Genomic DNA, 18,047 nt, shown 5'->3' on the forward strand with positions numbered 1-18,047 from the left:
CTATGTAAGGGAAAGCCATAAACCAGCAGGAGGAGAGAGCAAAGAAAATAAGTCTGGGGAGTCGTCTTGTGTAAGAAAGTGAGCAGGTGGTCAATAATGTGTCCTTGGCTCGTTCCGCAGCGAGGAGACAGAATTCATGGCAAGGACATGGCCCGCAAACAGGCCGTCACAGGAGACAGACCCATGGAAAGTTGCAAAGTGCTCTTGATGAGTTCGCATGGCTGTGAAATAATAAAATGCTCATCTCTCCTCCTCCATGTGCCCACCCGTCAATTCCACGTGAATACGTGACTCCACAACCTGTTGCCTGACCGCCTCCTGCCTCTGGCGTCATTAGGACAGAAGGAAAAACTGGACTGCGTAGGGCTGAGGGCAGAGTTTTTAGACCAGAAAGTAAGGTTAGGGATCATTTAGTCCAACACACTCAGTTTTACAAACAAGGAAATGGAGTCTCAGAGGTTCTTTTAACAAAGGAGAGAACTTCAAAGATGTCCACTCAGGGTCTAACGTCCTAAATTGAATATTAAGACTGAGAATTTAGAAAAATGCCTCCTGACCCTGTTATTCATCTGAAGTCAAGTCTAAGCCCTTCAGAGGAGCCGCAGAGAGCCTCTCAGAAGCATCCTGCGATGCGTGAAGACTGTCACCAATCTCAAGATCGTTTTACCTCCAACCAACCCTTCCTTGTTCTTCACAAGGTTGGTTTTTTTAAATCAAAAACAGCACTCTTTATTAATTTCTAAGGAAAAATGGCTATTAGGTAGGATTTCCCATCCTTGTGAGCTGACAGTGACCCCAGGACACAAAATCAGGAGAGTGAGAACGAAGAGAAGGCAGAGAGAGGAGTAACGCTGACTTGCGTTTGGAAATCGTGATGGTCTCTTAGCCTTGACACCACCTGAGATCTTGTAACCTGTAGACAAAAGGGGGCGGGGAACAGGATGAGAATAGGGTGCCATTTATATATTCGTTCGACGAGCATTTATAAAGCTGACTTTGTACACAGTTATGAACTAGGTGCAAAGAGAATTCCCAAAGAGCAAGGTCCGATCCTGTCCTCCAGGCTCTTGAGAGAGCACTTACATGGAGCTTCCCATCCCATAACCAGCTCCTAGAACCTGTGACCAAGAACTTGTTCCAAATAAAATACAGTACAAATTTGCTTCATTTGGGGGGAAATTAACATTTTCTATTTAAATAAATGCTGTGGCTAAATATGGTGGGATGTATTGGGCTTTTGGATTTGAGGTTACTTGTTTGCACTAACTACAAAAGAAATGTATATTGAATTGAGTCTGTGTTTCTTCAGATACAAAACTCAGTATAGTTTTGAATTAAGCGGGGGGCTCTGCAGGAGGGCATGAATCTTTCAGACGCAAGTCTTGGAATATTAAACAGTAAATAACTCACTATGGCAATATTATTATCATTATTATTCAAGTCCCTGAAAATAGCATGGAAAGGTCAAGCTTCTAAAACAGTGATTGCAAGCTGGTTGTTTTTCTGACCTAAAAGTTGATAGCTATTATTACTTGCAAATTTTACTTCCATCAGCACTAAAATACAGCCTAGGTTCTGCAGCCGCTCCCGCCGGGCCAAGCTGCTGCTCTCACCTCCAGAACCTCTCCTGTTCTCTGTGTCTCAGAGCCAAAGCCCTTCACGGGCAGTACAGAAGCAGGCGCTGAGTGGCCAGCTCGCTGAGGGCAGGGCAGGGGGACCCAACATTTGAAGGTCGGGTGGCTTGCAGGTCGAGCAGGTGGCAAGGGCTGCCCTGAGAGGTGGGATGCAGACACAGTACTTACTACCGCTTATGAGGAACGATCTTCAGCTGACCTGTCTCTGGAATTTCAGCCAATTTTCATAATAGATGACAAAAATCATCACCTTTCAAATTCTGCAAAACCGAGACTGCAGTAACACGGTAATGCAAAGCGTCATGGAATATATTCTCCTGACCCCTCAACCCCACTGCTGCCACTTCTCCTTCTCCTCCACCCTTCTTCCTCTTCATTTAAATAATAGCTAGCATGTACAGAATGCTTGCTGTAGCCAGGCACTGTTGTAAGCATTGTACTTATGTTAATTCCCTCAACCCCCTGAACAACCTCATAAGACAGGTGATGCTATCATCATCCTCAATTATCATGAGGACATGGAGGCAGAGAGAGGTTAAGTAACTTGCCTAAGATCACAGAGCTAGTGAGTGATGGAATCAGGATTTAATTCAGGCAGCTTAGCTCAGAGTTGCTGCCCTTAATCATTACCCCCTATAGCTGCTCTTTAACTATTTTAGCTGCCAATGTCTGCTTTTAGATAATTTTGATGAAGGGCAAGAAATACCCTCCACTTCCCTGCCTCCTCTGCTGGACAATTCCCATTTGTTCTTCACCCTTAGTTCTAACACTGCCCCTTAAGGACCTTGTGTCTGACCAATCCTCCCACCCACCCCATCCGGGTTAAAGTCTATCTTATCTTTTCTTTCTTTTTTAAAAAAAATTTATTTTATTGAAGTCACATTGGTTTATAACATATAAATTTCAGTTGTACATCATTATATTTCAACTTCTGTATAGACTATAACGGATGTTCACCACCAATAGTTATCCGTCACCATATATATGTGCCCCTTTCCCCCCTTCACACTCCCACCTCCCCCTTCCCCTCTGGTAACCACCAATCCCTTCTCTGTGTCTATGTGTTTGTTTGTTTACCTTCCATCTATAAGTGAAACCATACAGTACGTGTCTTTCTCTGTCTGACATTTCACTGAGCATCGCAATACCCTCAAGGTCCATCTAGGTCACAGAGGGCATGATTTCATCTTTTTTGTGGCTGAGTAGTATTCCATTATATATATATTTATATATATAAAACACATCTTCTTCATCTATTGATCAGTTGGTGGACACCTAGGTTGCTTCCATGTCTTGGCTCTTGTGAATAATGCTGCAGTGAACAGTGGGTACATGTATCTTTTCAAATTAGTGTTTTCATGTTCTTTGGATAAATAGCCAGATCATATGGTAGTTCTGTTCTTAATTTTGGGAGCAATGTCCACACTGTTCTCCATAGTGGCTGCACCAGTTACATTCCTACCAGCAGTGTATTTTATCTTTATTGAAGCACTTACACTAGATTAAGATCTAACTTTCAACAGTTGCCTGGAAACTTCCTGAGAGTAGGTCCTTGTTTCATATTCCCCTATTTTTATATCTCTCCAGCCACTAACATAGGAGCAAGCACGTAAAAATTCAATATAAGATTGTTGAATTTACTGATTAAACTAACCCGCTGACACGGTGGAGAGAAGCAAGGCCAGGACTTAGAAATTTAAGCAAACCAAGGCATGGGAATCCCCCATACAGCATTTTAGACTGAGAGCGATGTTGGAAATCCAGCCACCTAAAGGCTGGATCCTGCCCACAGCAGGATTGTTTTTATCTACCAGACAGTGTTAGAAAAAAAAAAAAATGAGACAAACTTTTAAATGAAAAGGTTTCACAGAATGTCCCAAATGTGGCTTCTCCTGAAAAATTGGAAGACCTGCCCAAACCAGGCACACAAGCGCGTAGTTCAACACTGCCCCAGGCTGGATGGGGTAAATGCTCTCTGGTCCACCACCTGCCAGCCAGCGCTGCTCACTCCCCTCCCCCACCTCCCCCAAGTCTTTGCCCCCTACCCCCACGTCTGACTCATCCTGTCATTTTGAGATTTAGGAAAAGGAGGCTCTAAAAGATTCACAAGGGCATCATGACAGGAGGGACTACACCCCAAGACTCCTCTCTCCAGTCAGTGTCCTGGTCACCCTCCCCGTCTTAAGGAATGACATCCGTGAAGCACATTCATCAGTGGAATCCCATGTTTGTGTGAATTCTTGCATCTTGCAGTAAGTTTTGCTTGTAAAAAGAAAAGTCTCTTAGGCACTCACAGCCTCCTTAACTTACGTATCCCCAAGAAAGGCATTTATTACATAATTCTTCGTCCTTACTTTTCTCCACTTCCATTTTCTCTGAAAAATGTTCAGTGGATTAACTGTGAAAACCTTAGGATTTTTCCTCCCAGACAGCACATCCATCTTCCTCTCCCTCAAAATAAATTCCAGCCCTGAAAGCGATGGAACTTCCGATCCCAAGATGGCTGTGGTTTGGTTGCTGTCCGGCTCCGCTGTGTTCAAAGTGCAGGATGTTACCCCAGCTAATTATCCTGATGGAGCTGTGGTTAAGGTGGTGGGTTTCAGAGACCCGCTCTGTAGCTGACGATTTATCGCGACGTGGTGTTTTATGCTTAGCCCCAGCTGGAGAACTAGATTTTTTTATTTATTTAAGTTCATTTTTGGGAACAGTCCTGTGGTGTGATCTCTGCTGCTCTTGAGCTGAGCAGCAGAGAAAGAATAGATTCACATTTTTACTGACCAAAAAAGAGTCGAGATTTCTTTAGTTCTTTTATAATTCAGAAATTTCCAAGACCTAATGTTGGAGCTTTCGGAGGTTGGTGTAGGATGGCTCTGACTGGAGGTCAGCTCTGTGTGTGAGTGTGGGCGGCAGGGATGTGGAGTCCGGGAGCCAATTTTGGAAGAAATTGGTTAATTATTTTTATTTCCGAGTGCTGTTGACTTGATTTAATATTTTGCCCATGTGTAACACAAACTCTAGGGCTTAACTTTTAGTATCAGGTCATTGGAGGTTATGTGGCTCAAAGTAATCTTAACTAAATAAAACTTCAACAATTGAACCCCTAAAATAACCAGCTCAAAAGTGAAAAAAAAGAACATTTGGCTGCCTCGTGCCCGCTACCTCTCGCCTACACATATGCACCCACCCAGTAATTTAATTAATAACTATTTTAGTATTATGGAAGAGGAAAAGGCTAGAATTTGTTCCTTGGTTCAGGAAATTTTTGTTTGTATCACAGTTTCCTATAAAAATACCAAAATGAACAGTCTACTGCCATAATAGCCTGCTAATAAAAATAAAATGCTAGCACAGGAAGTTGGCTTGCTCACCTAATCTTCTGGATATACTGATAGAGTCAGTATGAAATGCCAGTCAGAAGGGGCAGAGAAAAGAGACCTTTGCGTGCTGTTCAGTCCTTCCTTGCCACCATCCTCAGAAAATGGTGGAAAACATCCACGGTGGCACCTGGCTCTCCCTCCGGCTTCCAGGAAGGGCCATGCTGGCTGGGAGCTAAGCCCACTGTGCTTTATATTTCAACTTTCTCAATTTTCAAAACTTTCGCCAGAACTTCCAATCATGAGAAATACCACTAACTCCTTCACCTAATCTCTCAACCTTCCTTGAGAAAGCTGCTGAGCAACAGGGAAGCATCGAGAAGGCACACAGAGTTACAGAAGAGGCAAGAGCTTCCAACATGACAGCTTCCTCTGGAAGAGTTGGGGTCCATAAGCAAGCCTCCTTGGCCCTGTCCCACCCTCCCTCCCACATCTAGAGGCTGCCCCGGGACCCCAGCTTCTTAAAGGTCAAGACCTAGATGAAGGTCATTCAGGAAACAAGTTATCCACTTTTGTCTTTTTGCCTAACTTGGCTTAAACTTTCTAGTCTCTTCCACCTTAGATGTTTTGGGAATGAGTGTAATTTTTATCATCTTACTTTATTCAATTCATTAATGTTATTTCCAAAGGCTCCTTCAATCACAACTACCAAGTTTTCACTATGCATATGACAAGGACTTTGCCCAGTTCTGTTTGGTTGAAATTCACTTGGATCCCGTTGGTCTGAACAAGAGTTCAGGATGAGATAAAGTGTTTGTGGTAAACAAATGTTTTGTGAGATTTATATTTTATATAAGACATTGGAGTTGTTTGCTCTAAATACCTATTTTTACAATGTCCAGTTCAGTGGATTACATTAGATGGAACTTCCTCACACACGTGTCTCCCTTGCAAAGGCCTGAAAACCCCTTTATTTCGCATCGTGTTATTTACACAGACTGCACTGGTGCGGAGAAGGCGGAGAGATGCTCCCATGGCAGGAGAGTGCTCCTCGGTCCTTCTCGGTCACACTGGGAAGGGATTCACCTGGCAGCACATCCCCAGGCCCATGGAATGGGGAGGACCTTATTCTTGGGATGCCCTCATCACCTACTTTATTATAGAGCTGCCTCTAAATTTTAGCTCATCAAGTTTTCTTACAAAATAAACACTGCAGCTCCTAAAACCAGGAGTAGTCACATGTAGTCACTACCCTCCTCTCCTTCCCAGGATGCCTACTTTGTCTTCATTTGTCATTCCTATGACAGGAGGCATGGATTCATACTCGTGGAATGACTCTGGGGGCATTCTGGAGCCTACACTTTGTAGGAAGTTTTTATCATTTGTAGCCACTTTTTAAAGATTTCTCAGTAAGCTTCAGTTTTTATTCAATCTTTGAATATAGTAAACAAAAAAGTTATAAATCACTTTTTTGTCTCTAAACTTTGCTTCTTATTTAGGTTCTTTCTTTGGTTTTTGGTCAGGTACAGTTTATTTCATCAGAGGAGTACTTGTGGGGGACTGTTCAAACTCGTCCTGTTCCTTCTCCAACTGTAAGGAGGGAGAGTGAAATACTGAAAGGTAGCTGTAGGTGTGAGATGGATCTAACTGTGTGACATCCCAAAAGCCTGAGCATGTACATTTGTGAAATCATTTATCTATGAAGTGTGGACATGTTGCTCACGTTCACAGCTACCATGATATTTTAGAACAAGAAGGAACCTTGACGTCTTCTAGCCAGTGCCCCTCTTCTGCAAATGAGGGAACTGAGGCCCAGTCAGGATGAGTGACTTCTTGGGTCAGAACTAGAATCTTGGCTCTCTGTGCTCTGAGAACAATGATGTTTTCATATTATGGGAAGAAAAACAAGCAAACAAAAAGATTCCACTTTAGAACTTTCTCTTTTAGGGATTCTCTCAAGTGTTTTATAAACTATTTGGCAGCTGACATGATTCCAGTTAGAAAAACAAAAGGAGTTAATTGCAGATTTCAAGTATGTGAACTATTATTTTAAGAAAAATATTCTCCAGATGTTTCTCACCTCCTTTGAGAATAGAAAAGGGGAAACGAGCTTAAAGTTCAGCAAGAAAGGTTCAGATTAGATATTAGGAAATGTAGATCTGTGCAATCCTGTAACTGGTTACTGGAGACTGTTGTGAAATCTCCTCCTCTGGAGAACTTTTGGAATTTGGTGGTTGGCCATCCATTTCAGAGGGGTTATGTGGGTGGCCCGTCTCTAGAGCTGGGGACACAACCCAATTGACATCTCAAGTTTAGTAGATTCCTTGAGGTCATGCTCTGCCTATAGCTAGTAGGTGGGGTTGTTAGCTGCTCTTAATGATGAGCGGATTCAGGACTCATCCCTGAAGCATGTAATTCACGCTCTGTTTTATGTTTCTCTCAGTCCTGATAGGTGTAAAAGGGCAGGTGGCTAAAACTAATGATTGCTTGCTGGATGGTCTTGCCCACTGCCTTCGTGGCATGGATTGACCAACATCTGTTAGGTTTATTTCTTTAGGCTCCATCTCAGCATATTCGCCTTGCCAGTGGCTTCCTGACTTCATGAATACCTTCCAAGCTTGTGTCCCTACTCCAAAGAACAAAACGTAAGGGGTCCAGTCCAGGATCTCATTGTATATAACAGAGAAATTCTTCATTTCAACTAAAAAAGACAGCCTTGGACTTTTGGAGGACAAGATGGAGAAAGTGACAGTATGGTTAGATCTGTACTTTGTAAAACAACGTAGAAGGACTTGTTAGCTAATGTATTGGATGACAGCTTCTAAAAGTAATCAAATAAGAATTTTAAATTTCCAACTTGGGATATAACAGTCTTGAATTTCAGTAAAATAATCAGTTATATAAATACAGGATGGGGAAATATCATTTGAAAGAGTTTAATGTTAAAAAAAAAAGACCTCTTCAGTAGATATAGGATTAATGATACAATGTGTTTGAAATATGCTTGCGGTGCTGGCCTAAAGTGGGTGCTCAGAAACAAAGCTAACATTATTACAACTTTGATGTTCATTGCCCCGCCTCCCCCAGCCATCCCCTGGTTCTGGTTTTCTCATATATAGTCACTGTTTTTGCCCATTGCCAATCTGGAACAGCATTGAACCATTCTTCCACTTACCCCCAAAAATCCATCCCCACAAGAGTTAGGTTTTCTGAAGGTCTCTTCAGAGGATTAGGATTTCTTCATCTCTCAGGAGATGAAGGAGAGAATTTACAAGACCTATCCTTACAACATAGAAAGCCCCTCTGAAGTGAGTTTTTCCTGTCTTGACGGCTTCTCCACTGGAGATCTTCTCGCTGACTCTCCCCCACATAGCAGTCAACTCTGCTGTTACTTCCTCTCCTCCCGAATCTGCCAGAAGGCCAAGTTTCTCTACTCTCTATTATTTAGAGTCACTTTTATCTTCCTTTAAAACCCAGGTACCAGCCCATCCAAGCACAGAGGCTTTTCTACAGCAAATGGCTTTTAAAGAGCATCATCTCAACAAATGATAACCATCCAGCTTATCACCAGCCCCACTCTCTCCTGCTGTGTTTTTCTCCACATCATCCAACACATCAAATACTTGTGTTTTCATTTTTTGTATCCCCATGAAAGCATAATTCTGAAAATATTAAAAACACAATTGTCATTCATAAGTGAACAGGTTATAAGTTTTCTTTAATAGGATGACAAAGCCAATTTGAAATGATATTAAAAACCTGGGTTTTTTATTATATAGAAACAAATGCTGAAATAATGCTAAGTTAGACACAAAACTGGTTAATATTCTAAAGGGCAATAAAACCATAACCAGAGTGGGGTTACTCAACATAGTTTACAGTTGTTAATATCTGTAATATAATCAATGTTGCAACAAAGTTACATATCCCTAGTTAGATGACCCTAAGCTGGGCTTATTTGCATGACAATAAAAGGTCACGTGACCATCCATCTTTTGCCTTAGCCAATTCTGGGATACATCTCTTAATTCCCCCTTCCCTGTGCCCAATAAAAGTAAGCTACATGTGCATTGCCATTTATGAATCAAAAAAGGTGGATAATAAAAATACTGGCAAAAGTTATACGACAAGACAACAGGTTGCCTTATGAATGTTTCCATCATTATTTATATTCAAAGAGGAAATATGAGGGCCTCCTGTCAGCAACTGTTGTGGGCAGGATTCTAAATGGGGAGTGGGGCTGAGTTAGATATTTTCTAAAGCCCCTATCAACACTGAGGGCGTTGGTTGTGAGGATCCATCAGTAAACATTGAGAAAGTCAAAAGAATATCACACATTTTCCTTGTCCTCAGGAAACTTACAATCCTGTTGAGGTCTAGTGGACAAAAACATAAGACTGATTAGAATCACACTGAACTTTGTGTTAAACGTTCAAGAGGTCAAGGAGAGTGACAATGGTTAAGAAGGAGGTTTACAGAGGAGGTAGGAATTGAGTTCTTTAGAGCAGTGGTGGGTGTTAGGGACTGAGTTGTGATCCCCAAATCTGTATGTTGAAGCCCTAGCCCCGAGGACCTCAGCCTGTGTCTGTGTTTGGAGACAGGGTCTTTAAAGAGGAACTTAAGTTAAAATGAGGTCACTAGGGTGAGCCCTAAGCCAATATGATGGTGTCCTTATAAGAGAGGGCATTAGGACACAGACACACAGAAAGAAGACCATGTGAGGACACAGGGAGGAGATAGCCATCTACAGTCCAAGGAGAGAGGCCTCAGGAGAAATCCACCCTGCCAACACCGGGATCTCAGACTTCAGCCTCCAGAACTGTGAGCAAATAAACGTCTGTTATGTAAGCCACCTGGTCTGGGATGCTTTGTTATGGCAGTCCTAGCAAACTCATATAGTAGGGTTGAAATCTGGAGAACAGTAAAAAAGTAAATAAGAATCCCCCAGGAAAAAACACAATAAATAAAGAGGTCAAAATGAAGACACACATAGGTGAGGAATAAATCTTTGAAACAGGTTCACATTAGTGAAAGGGTACCCACAACTATCACTGTAATAAATGTGATTCTTTCTTTTTTTCAGTGTCTGGTCTTAAGAGAGATAATAAACCCTTCAGCCTTCATTTCTCTGTCAAAGTTTACCTCCAAAGAGACGCCTTCCACACCGTTCTCCAGCCCTTTACCTGCTTTGTTTTCTTCACAGCACTTGAATCTGGAATTACAGTTTGTTACTTGCTGACTGCCTGTCTCCCCACACTGGAATCTGAGTTCCATGAGATCCAGGACTTTATCTCTGTAACTCACCACTCTATCTCTTCACAACTGTTCTGTTGTGAACCAGAACGGTTTGCAACAATCAGCAGGTGATCCCTACACATCTCCATCCAATGAATGAATCGCCCTGAGAAGTGTAATCAGGAGAGAATTTTCTTTGAGAAGCACAGGAAAGCCAAGAAGACAATTCTGGTGAAGACTGGAGTAGGATTCTGCTTGACTTTCCCTTGATCCAGGTGTGGTCAAACTGAGGCCTTGAGACATTACAAACCATGTGCAAGGGTCAAGCAGGGGTGCAGAGGAGGCCTGCCCAGGAGCAGATGACATTGGTCGTCCAACCACACAACATGGACACACACGCACACACACACACACACACAGGTGCTGTGTTAGCCCCATATGAAAGGGAAAGTTGGACTGAGGGCAAGGACCCAAGATTTAAATACTTAAACATTCTTTTGGACAGCAAACCAAAAATTTCATGAGGATGAATGTGCAAATAAAATGCTGAGGATTGTCTAAAATGATGTCTATCACATTATTCTGTTATATACATTCCAGGTCACACGGGGAAACCAAATCTCTGCAGTCCTGCCCAAATATAGGGGACCATTTAGGGCTGTTCAAAATGATGAGGGCTGGTGACTCTGACACACAACGAATGAATGCCTCGGTTCAGCCATTCTTTTTTGCCATTTTTAACAAGTATATTTCAATGGCCATTATTATTATATTATTATATTCATGTTAGGTTTGTCATTATTGCCGTTAACCTCACACTTACTTTGGCTGGTATCCTTCTTTAAATGTCTTTGACATTTCAGTTGGTTTCGATTTGTCTTTTTGGTCACACTCCATTAATAACTTAAATTTAAATAGTGTTTTTCAGCTTACAAAGAATTCCTGTTATCACTAGTGCCCTTAAACAGCTCTGTGGGAGAGGCAGAGATTATAATTTCGGTTTTATAGGTAAGGCAACTGAGGCTTACTGAAGATAAGGGACTTGCCCAAGGTCATAGAGATGGGGAATCACAGAGCTACGACTCAGTCTCAGGTCTTCTGGCCTCTTCTACCATGCTTTTCCTGTACGACACGACACTTAGCGCTAAGCTGGCCTGGCTGGCAAAGATCCAGCGTCCACACACATTACGATGTTTATGTTCATGTGTATGCAAATGCGCACACACACACACACACACACACACACACAGGTTATGAAATAGAAATCCAAGGAAACGTCAAATGGAACTCACAACGTTTACTGTGTTCTGCATCCTCGGAGAAAAGGAAAAAGAGAGAAGAAAACCTCCTCCCACCGTTTCCTCTCAGCAGGAATTCTGAGGCTCCTTCTTCCTGCAGATGTTTGTGTAGTGTTACACAAACCCAGTGTGCTTCTGAGTGATTTGGGGAGAACCACCACACCACTTTGACCACCAAAAATACCCTCAGGGACAAGAGGGAAGTTAGTAAGGATAAGTCAAGTGGTAGATTCTAACCAGGGCCCCTATATAAATATTCAAGTTAAAACTGAACAAAGTTTCCTTAAATAAATAGTCAGAGAAATGGCAGATGGCAGACCCAGGGAGGTGGTTTTCGGGAGAGAAAGGCCAAGCCTATGAGAGGAAATAATTACAGTGAAGCAGGAGCCCACGGGCCTTTGCTATTCTACTGGTCTTCTTCCAGGCACTTCGCCTCACTCCAGTTTTCCAGTGTTTCATTAGACTGTCCTGGTTTAAAGATTATTAAGTATAAACCAAGACATCCACTGAATTGATGGACAGCTGAAGGGCCAAGCATACTACCTTATTAAAGACATCACCACAAGTCGAGGGTTTCAGAATTAAACTCATTCACCCCCAAAGGTAGAATTAAGTCCCAGTGTATACATTACCAGGTATTACCATGGATTTCTGGTACGAATTAACACTTGCGGCTCTCTAGTGACTGCCTTAGATCTTGAATGTTAGAGGCAGATGGGACCGTAGAGAACAAGCGAGTCTTATTTTTAACAAATGAAGTTGAAGGGATCTGTTCAGATACATAAAACTAAGATGAGAAGGTCTGAAGTTCTGGTCTCTGAGTGAAAACAGTTAAGAAAGAGAAGTGTGTGTAGTGTGCTGTAATTTGTGTTAAAGGGGCACAGATTATGCATGCGTATTCATAGACTATCTCTGGAAAAATATGGGGGAAATGGGAAAAGTTGTGTAGTGTGCTGTAATTTGTCTTAAAGGGGTGCAGATTATGCATGCATATTCACAGACTATCTCTGGAAAAATATGGGGGAAACGGGAAAAGTTGTGTAGTGTGCTGTAATTTGTCTTAAAGGGGCACAGATTATGCATGCGTACTCATAGACTATCTCTGGAAAAATATGGGGGAAAACGGGAAAAGTTGTTGTGTAGTGTGCTGTAATTTGTGTTAAAGGGGCGCAGATTATGCATGCGTATTCATAGACTATCTCTGGAAAAATATGGGGGAAAACGGGAAAAGTTGTTGTGTAGTGTGCTGTAATTTGTCTTAAAGGGGCGCAGATTATACATGCGTACTCATAGACTATCTCTGGAAAAATATGGGGGAAAACGGGAAAAGTTGTTGTGTAGTGTGCTGTAATTTGTGTTAAAGGGGCACAGATTATGCATGCATATTCATAGACTATCTCTGGAAAAATATGGGGGAAACGGGAAAAGTTGTTGCTCAATGGGAAAGAATTTCAGATACTAAAGAACAGAAGTGGGAGGGAAATTTGCTTTTTTCTGGATATCCTTAGCTACTAATAGTTTACCCATCTGTCACTCCTACTAACAGAGCATAAACCCTGCGAGGGCAGAGCCCACTCACCACATTATGTTCGTCTTTGTAATAATCCCTGGGTGGGTCTGGCACTGTGTCTGGCCAGCACTCAATAAATTACCACTGACTGCTCATAGCAGATGGTCTTTTGCCACCCAACATATATTTGACTATTATTGAGTATAAATCAGTATTAATTCTGTGGCTCTTTCCAAATCGTTTGTAACAATCATTCTTAGAAGGACAGAAAATAACAGCTTTCTTCTCCCATTCTACCAGCACCTATATTATTTAGAGAATGCTTGAAATAAATAGTTCTTGAGACTATTCTGATTTACAAAATGGAGAAAATTTTATAAATCATTTTGCTGACAGATGTTTCTTCATTTTTTTCCCCTGAAGGGGAAAAAATGATGAGTTAGTATATTTAGAAAAATTGTAAAGCAGTGAATTTTGTGGTAGGGATTCTTATTATTTTCTTAGGTGCTTTTTATTAGCCAATTCTTCTGTAGCCTGTTCACACTCTTGGTATTACTCTTGAATAGGATAAGTCAATGCATATTTCCTAATAACTGGAAAACTAGGATCCAGAATTTAGTACAGCAGAAGCAAAAACAAACTCTCAGGAGAATGGAAATTAATTTATAGATAGAAGTTTATTAAAAGTTTTCCAGAAGACACCTACATAAAAATTGTGAGAAATGTGCCTTCATCCCCCCGCCCCTCGCCCATCACCCACCTCCATCATCTCCCATCTCCATCTCGCCCTCTCAGGCGTTGTCAGCAGCACCGAGTAAGGAGCTGACTTTAGTGTTCCACACCTGCCCTCTAGCGGACACTTGCGAACACTGCACTTCCCTGGGCTGTCAGTCTTCAGCCCTGGGCGTTTTCAAACAGCTGTCTTCTCAAGCTGGTTTTTATAAACAGATAAGCCCCATTTATATTTATTCTCTTAAGGGCTGATTTGCAAAGGGTATTATCAAAGAGCTTAGAAACAGTTTATTCTTGTGATTAGTTAAACATCTCTATCTTATTTATACAACTGATTTGCTTTGTAAACTCCTTTCTTTCATAATAGTACAAAGATAAATGGACTCCAGGTCCAACTAGCCAAATTCTAAACGAATGACTCCATAGTATTCAAATACAAGAAAGAGATGGCATCCCTGTATGTGCATGATTATGACAGTGATTTTTTAAATGGCATTTGGGCACTGTCACATGAGGTACCTTCCTTCCAATTCAGATAACTTCAGTTCTTGTTGCTGTTTGCTCTTTAACCTTTACACTTGCTTGTGACCACACCAAACAGCCAAAGGGTATCCGGCAGATGAAAGATCTCTGCCCTTGGCGTAAAGGTCAAACATTATTAACTATTTCCTTTTAGAATAGAATCCTGGCACTTAGTAACCAAGCCTGACGTGCTACCAAGTTTGCCTCCTTTTGGAGAATCTATTCCTCCTGTTAGGATTAAGTCTGGTGCAGATATGTGGCACCCAAAATAACAGCGGCTTGAAGATAAACCTTTATTTCTCTCTTGCGTGAACAAATCCTATATTTAAGCATTAGTAGCATGCCTCCAAGTTCAACCAGGACTGAGGTTTCTTCTAGCTTGTTGCTCTGCTGTCCTCAGTGCACAGCTTTTGCTTCACGTCCAAGGTGTCTGGTCCATTTCCAGGAAGTCCGTCCAATCCCAGCCAGCAGGAAGGAGCAAATGGAAGAACGTGACCACTCCCCTGGAGGATCTTTCTTGGAAGTTGCACCCATTATAACTACATCCACTTGGCCAGAATGTTGTTACACGGCTACACCTGGCTGAAATGTCTTCATTCTAGGCTGTTCTGTTCCAGCTGAAAATCAGGGGGTCCCAATACCATGAAGAAGGCAGAACAGACATTAGGGGACAGCTAGCAGTCTCTCCCATAGCTTGTAAACCCACCAAGTGCCTTTGTCCCACAGACCCTACTCCTTTTCTGGTTTTTGTTTTCTATTGAAGGTAACACCTTTTCATTGGTCTTCCACTCGTGAAGTTCTGATGATAAAGACTGTTTCCTTTTTTTTTTTTTTCTCCCCCTTCTTTCTGTGAATACACTTCTGTCACCTGGCCTGCAGGTTTTCACCATGTTGGTGCATTCCTTCCTTCCACAGGTGATGGCTGTGCCACCTGCCCCTGTGCCACTGCTGGGAGTGCTGCTCACCATCTCCCTGGGCCTCATCAGGCTCATTCAGGCTGGTGCCTACTATGGGATCAAGCCACTGCCACCTCAAATTCCTCCTCAGATCCCACCGCAGATTCCACAATACCAGCCCCTCGGCCAGCAAGTACCTCACATGCCTTTGGGCAAAGACGGCCTTAATGTGGGCAAAGAGTACCCACATCTACCCCAATATATGAAGGAAATTCAGCCGGCGCCCAGAATGGGCAAGGATGCAGCAGCCAAGAAGGGCAAAGGTAACATCTTCCTCCTGGGCGGTTCTGAACGGCAGCCTTCCCAGGTCTGAAACTGTGGGATCTACAATTTGTTCAATTGTAGAAACCTCTATTTTAGAATGTGTTACAGATGCTCACTAATGCCTACTGTGTTCTAAACTCTACCCTGAAAAGTTCAAGTCTTAAAGAAAGACAAAATTACCGTTTTACATTATGCTTTATTATTTAACAGCATCAAATGACAAAGCATATTTAATAACAAATAGTTTATTCCCTTATTCATTATCTATTTATTGAAACATCTGGCAACTATTTAATGAGCATCTGTTTTCGTGTCAGGCTCTGGGCCGGGGGCTGGGGGATAAAGCAGTGCAAATAAGTGACCAGTCAGTCTTATGAAACAGGAGAGTGATGTGGTAAGGAAGGACCTGCAGCACTAACAAAAATCAGAGAAGGTTTTGTGAGCCAGGTTAGACACATGCAGGTGTTTCTAAGACTGCTCTAACGAAGCCACTACACAGGCTGAGGACACGCAGAGCAGACTGAAGAGTACACGCTGCGCTAGCGATGGACCAGACAGGCTCTCCCACGATTTCTAGGCATATTCCCTAGTTATTCAACACTCGCAAAGTGCCTACCGCTCTGAGACACTTCCTGTCAGCTCAGCTGGTTTACCTGGTGCTCTAGGGAACCCAGCATTTGTAAGAAACGAACTGCTTCCGAGTCCCAGGGCCCCTTGAGGAAGTGGAGGCCACTCCTGCTCCCAGCGGTTAACAGGAGGCCCCCACTTCTGGGAACTGGGGATATGGCTCTAAGAGGCCTAGATGCCTGGAGGCCAGAAATGAAAGCAACCCAGTCACTGAACCTCTCTGAACCTACATTTTTCCTAGTGAAGTGAGACTGTTGAGAGCATCAGTGACGTCAGGGAAGTAAAAGAGCTAAGTAAACACTAAAACACCATGTGAGCGGAGCGTCGAGCTGCTGCAGCTGGTCAATCAGCAAACCCCGAGTAAGAACAGAGTGTGTTCCAGGGGCTGTGCTGGACCCAAGGCTTCCTGATGAGTAGGAGTGACCCCGCCCCAGACGCTCCCTCAGTACAGCAGCTGCACGATTCACTGCTTAGAAGTAACGCGCCACAGGAGTCCTAGAGCAGCGTCTCCCAGCACAGGAGCAGCAGTCCTGATTTCCTTCTCTCGGGGCACTGCTGTTCCACGCAGGGGATTACCTCGGCCGTGTGTTTCCCCTGCTTTCTTGGATGGCCTGACTGGTGTGTGGCACTTCCTGTACTCATTCCGATGGGTACCAGAGTGCAACTGTGGGATCTGGAAAGAATATGAGTTCTGTGGTTCTATTTTGTTCCCTGACAGTAGTTCAGCGAAAAGATACAACAGTCAGGATTCAGTTGTGACTATTGGTTAAAATAAGACTTTGGGACTACAAATTTCATTTCTTCATGCCATCCATCACCCCCAGTAGCATGGGAGATCCAGAGTTGTGTTTCTCTGCAAGGCATAGCCTAATCATTATAATAACGTGTGCTTTGTATTTCGATAACAATTCGAGAAAGCATATGCCTTTCACACCTACTACCTGATCTTGCAGTGTGGGTGTACTGTTCTGGCAGTACACCTAGGCAGGCAGAGAGCTGAGGGCTACGTGCCCAATCACGATCTCATGTCAAGACCAGGGAGAGAAGCTGAGCTTTCTGCTCCTGATCCCAGCTCAATTTCTTATCCACACTGCTTGTCTCCTAAAATACCTTATTCACTTCTCCTGTTTAAAAACCAAATTTGCAAATGAGAAATAATGTATTAAAGAAATGCTATTTGAGGCTCAGTAAATCCTACAGTGCATTAAAGAAATTCAGCAAATCTATTTGACTCTAGAGGATAGACGTGGAAGCTGTTATTAACCAGATACAAAAGAAAATGCTTCTATTCTTCCCTGAGTACACAGGATAATGACTTTCATCATCCACATCATACTGTATTTTAGCACAGGAGGAAGTATTATTTTGCCCTAAATCATTATATTAAAAAATCAAGGACATGGAAAAATACAACACAACATTAAATAGGAGAAAAAAATAGAAAAAATAAAAATGGAGAATGATTCCAACACTGTTTAAAATACACACACACATATACATACCTAGGACACGAGACGGAAATACACATAAATGGCAAGTGATTACCTCTCAGGAGGAGGCTTATAGGCTACTTTGATTTTTCTTTATTCTTCTTTAAATTTTCTAAATTCTCTATAGTGAACACACCATAATATCTCCAACTTTTGTACTTGCAAAAATGTTTCTTCATTACTTTTTAGCCTTTTTACTTAACCAACACTGATAAAAGCAGCTGCAGATACCCACTCGCAAACATCGTCTCAAATGCCTCACAGAAATGACCAGCTTGACTGTCCTCTGAGTGCTGGTAACTAACAGTCCTGGAGGACAAGCACGGAACTCCTAGTCTCCCTCAACACGCGACAGGCCAATGCGCCAGAACTAAATGACCACTGTCCTAACGTCCCTGAAGGGAAGGATAATCACTATTAATCTCTCCCTCTCTCTCCCCCCCCCTCTTTTCCTCTCTCCTCTTT

At 42.5% G+C, this 18,047-nt stretch overlaps 1 protein-coding gene across 4 annotated transcripts in view; it reads left to right on the forward strand.

Annotated features, from left to right (window-relative positions):
- COL8A1 (collagen type VIII alpha 1 chain) overlaps nt 1-18,047 on the forward strand; it is a 136,900-nt gene that overhangs the window by 115,778 nt on the left and 3,075 nt on the right. For all 4 annotated transcript variants that reach the window (XM_046659683.1, XM_046659686.1, XM_046659684.1 and 1 more), the window contains exon 3: nt 15,161-15,464. In XM_046659683.1, coding sequence (XP_046515639.1) covers nt 15,164-15,464 — 301 coding nt within the window. In that variant the 5' untranslated portion in view covers nt 15,161-15,163. The remainder of the gene's footprint in view (nt 1-15,160; nt 15,465-18,047) is intronic.

The sequence above is a fragment of the Equus quagga genome, chromosome 4 (assembly GCF_021613505.1).
Source record: "Equus quagga isolate Etosha38 chromosome 4, UCLA_HA_Equagga_1.0, whole genome shotgun sequence".
NCBI lineage: Eukaryota > Metazoa > Chordata > Mammalia > Perissodactyla > Equidae > Equus > Equus quagga.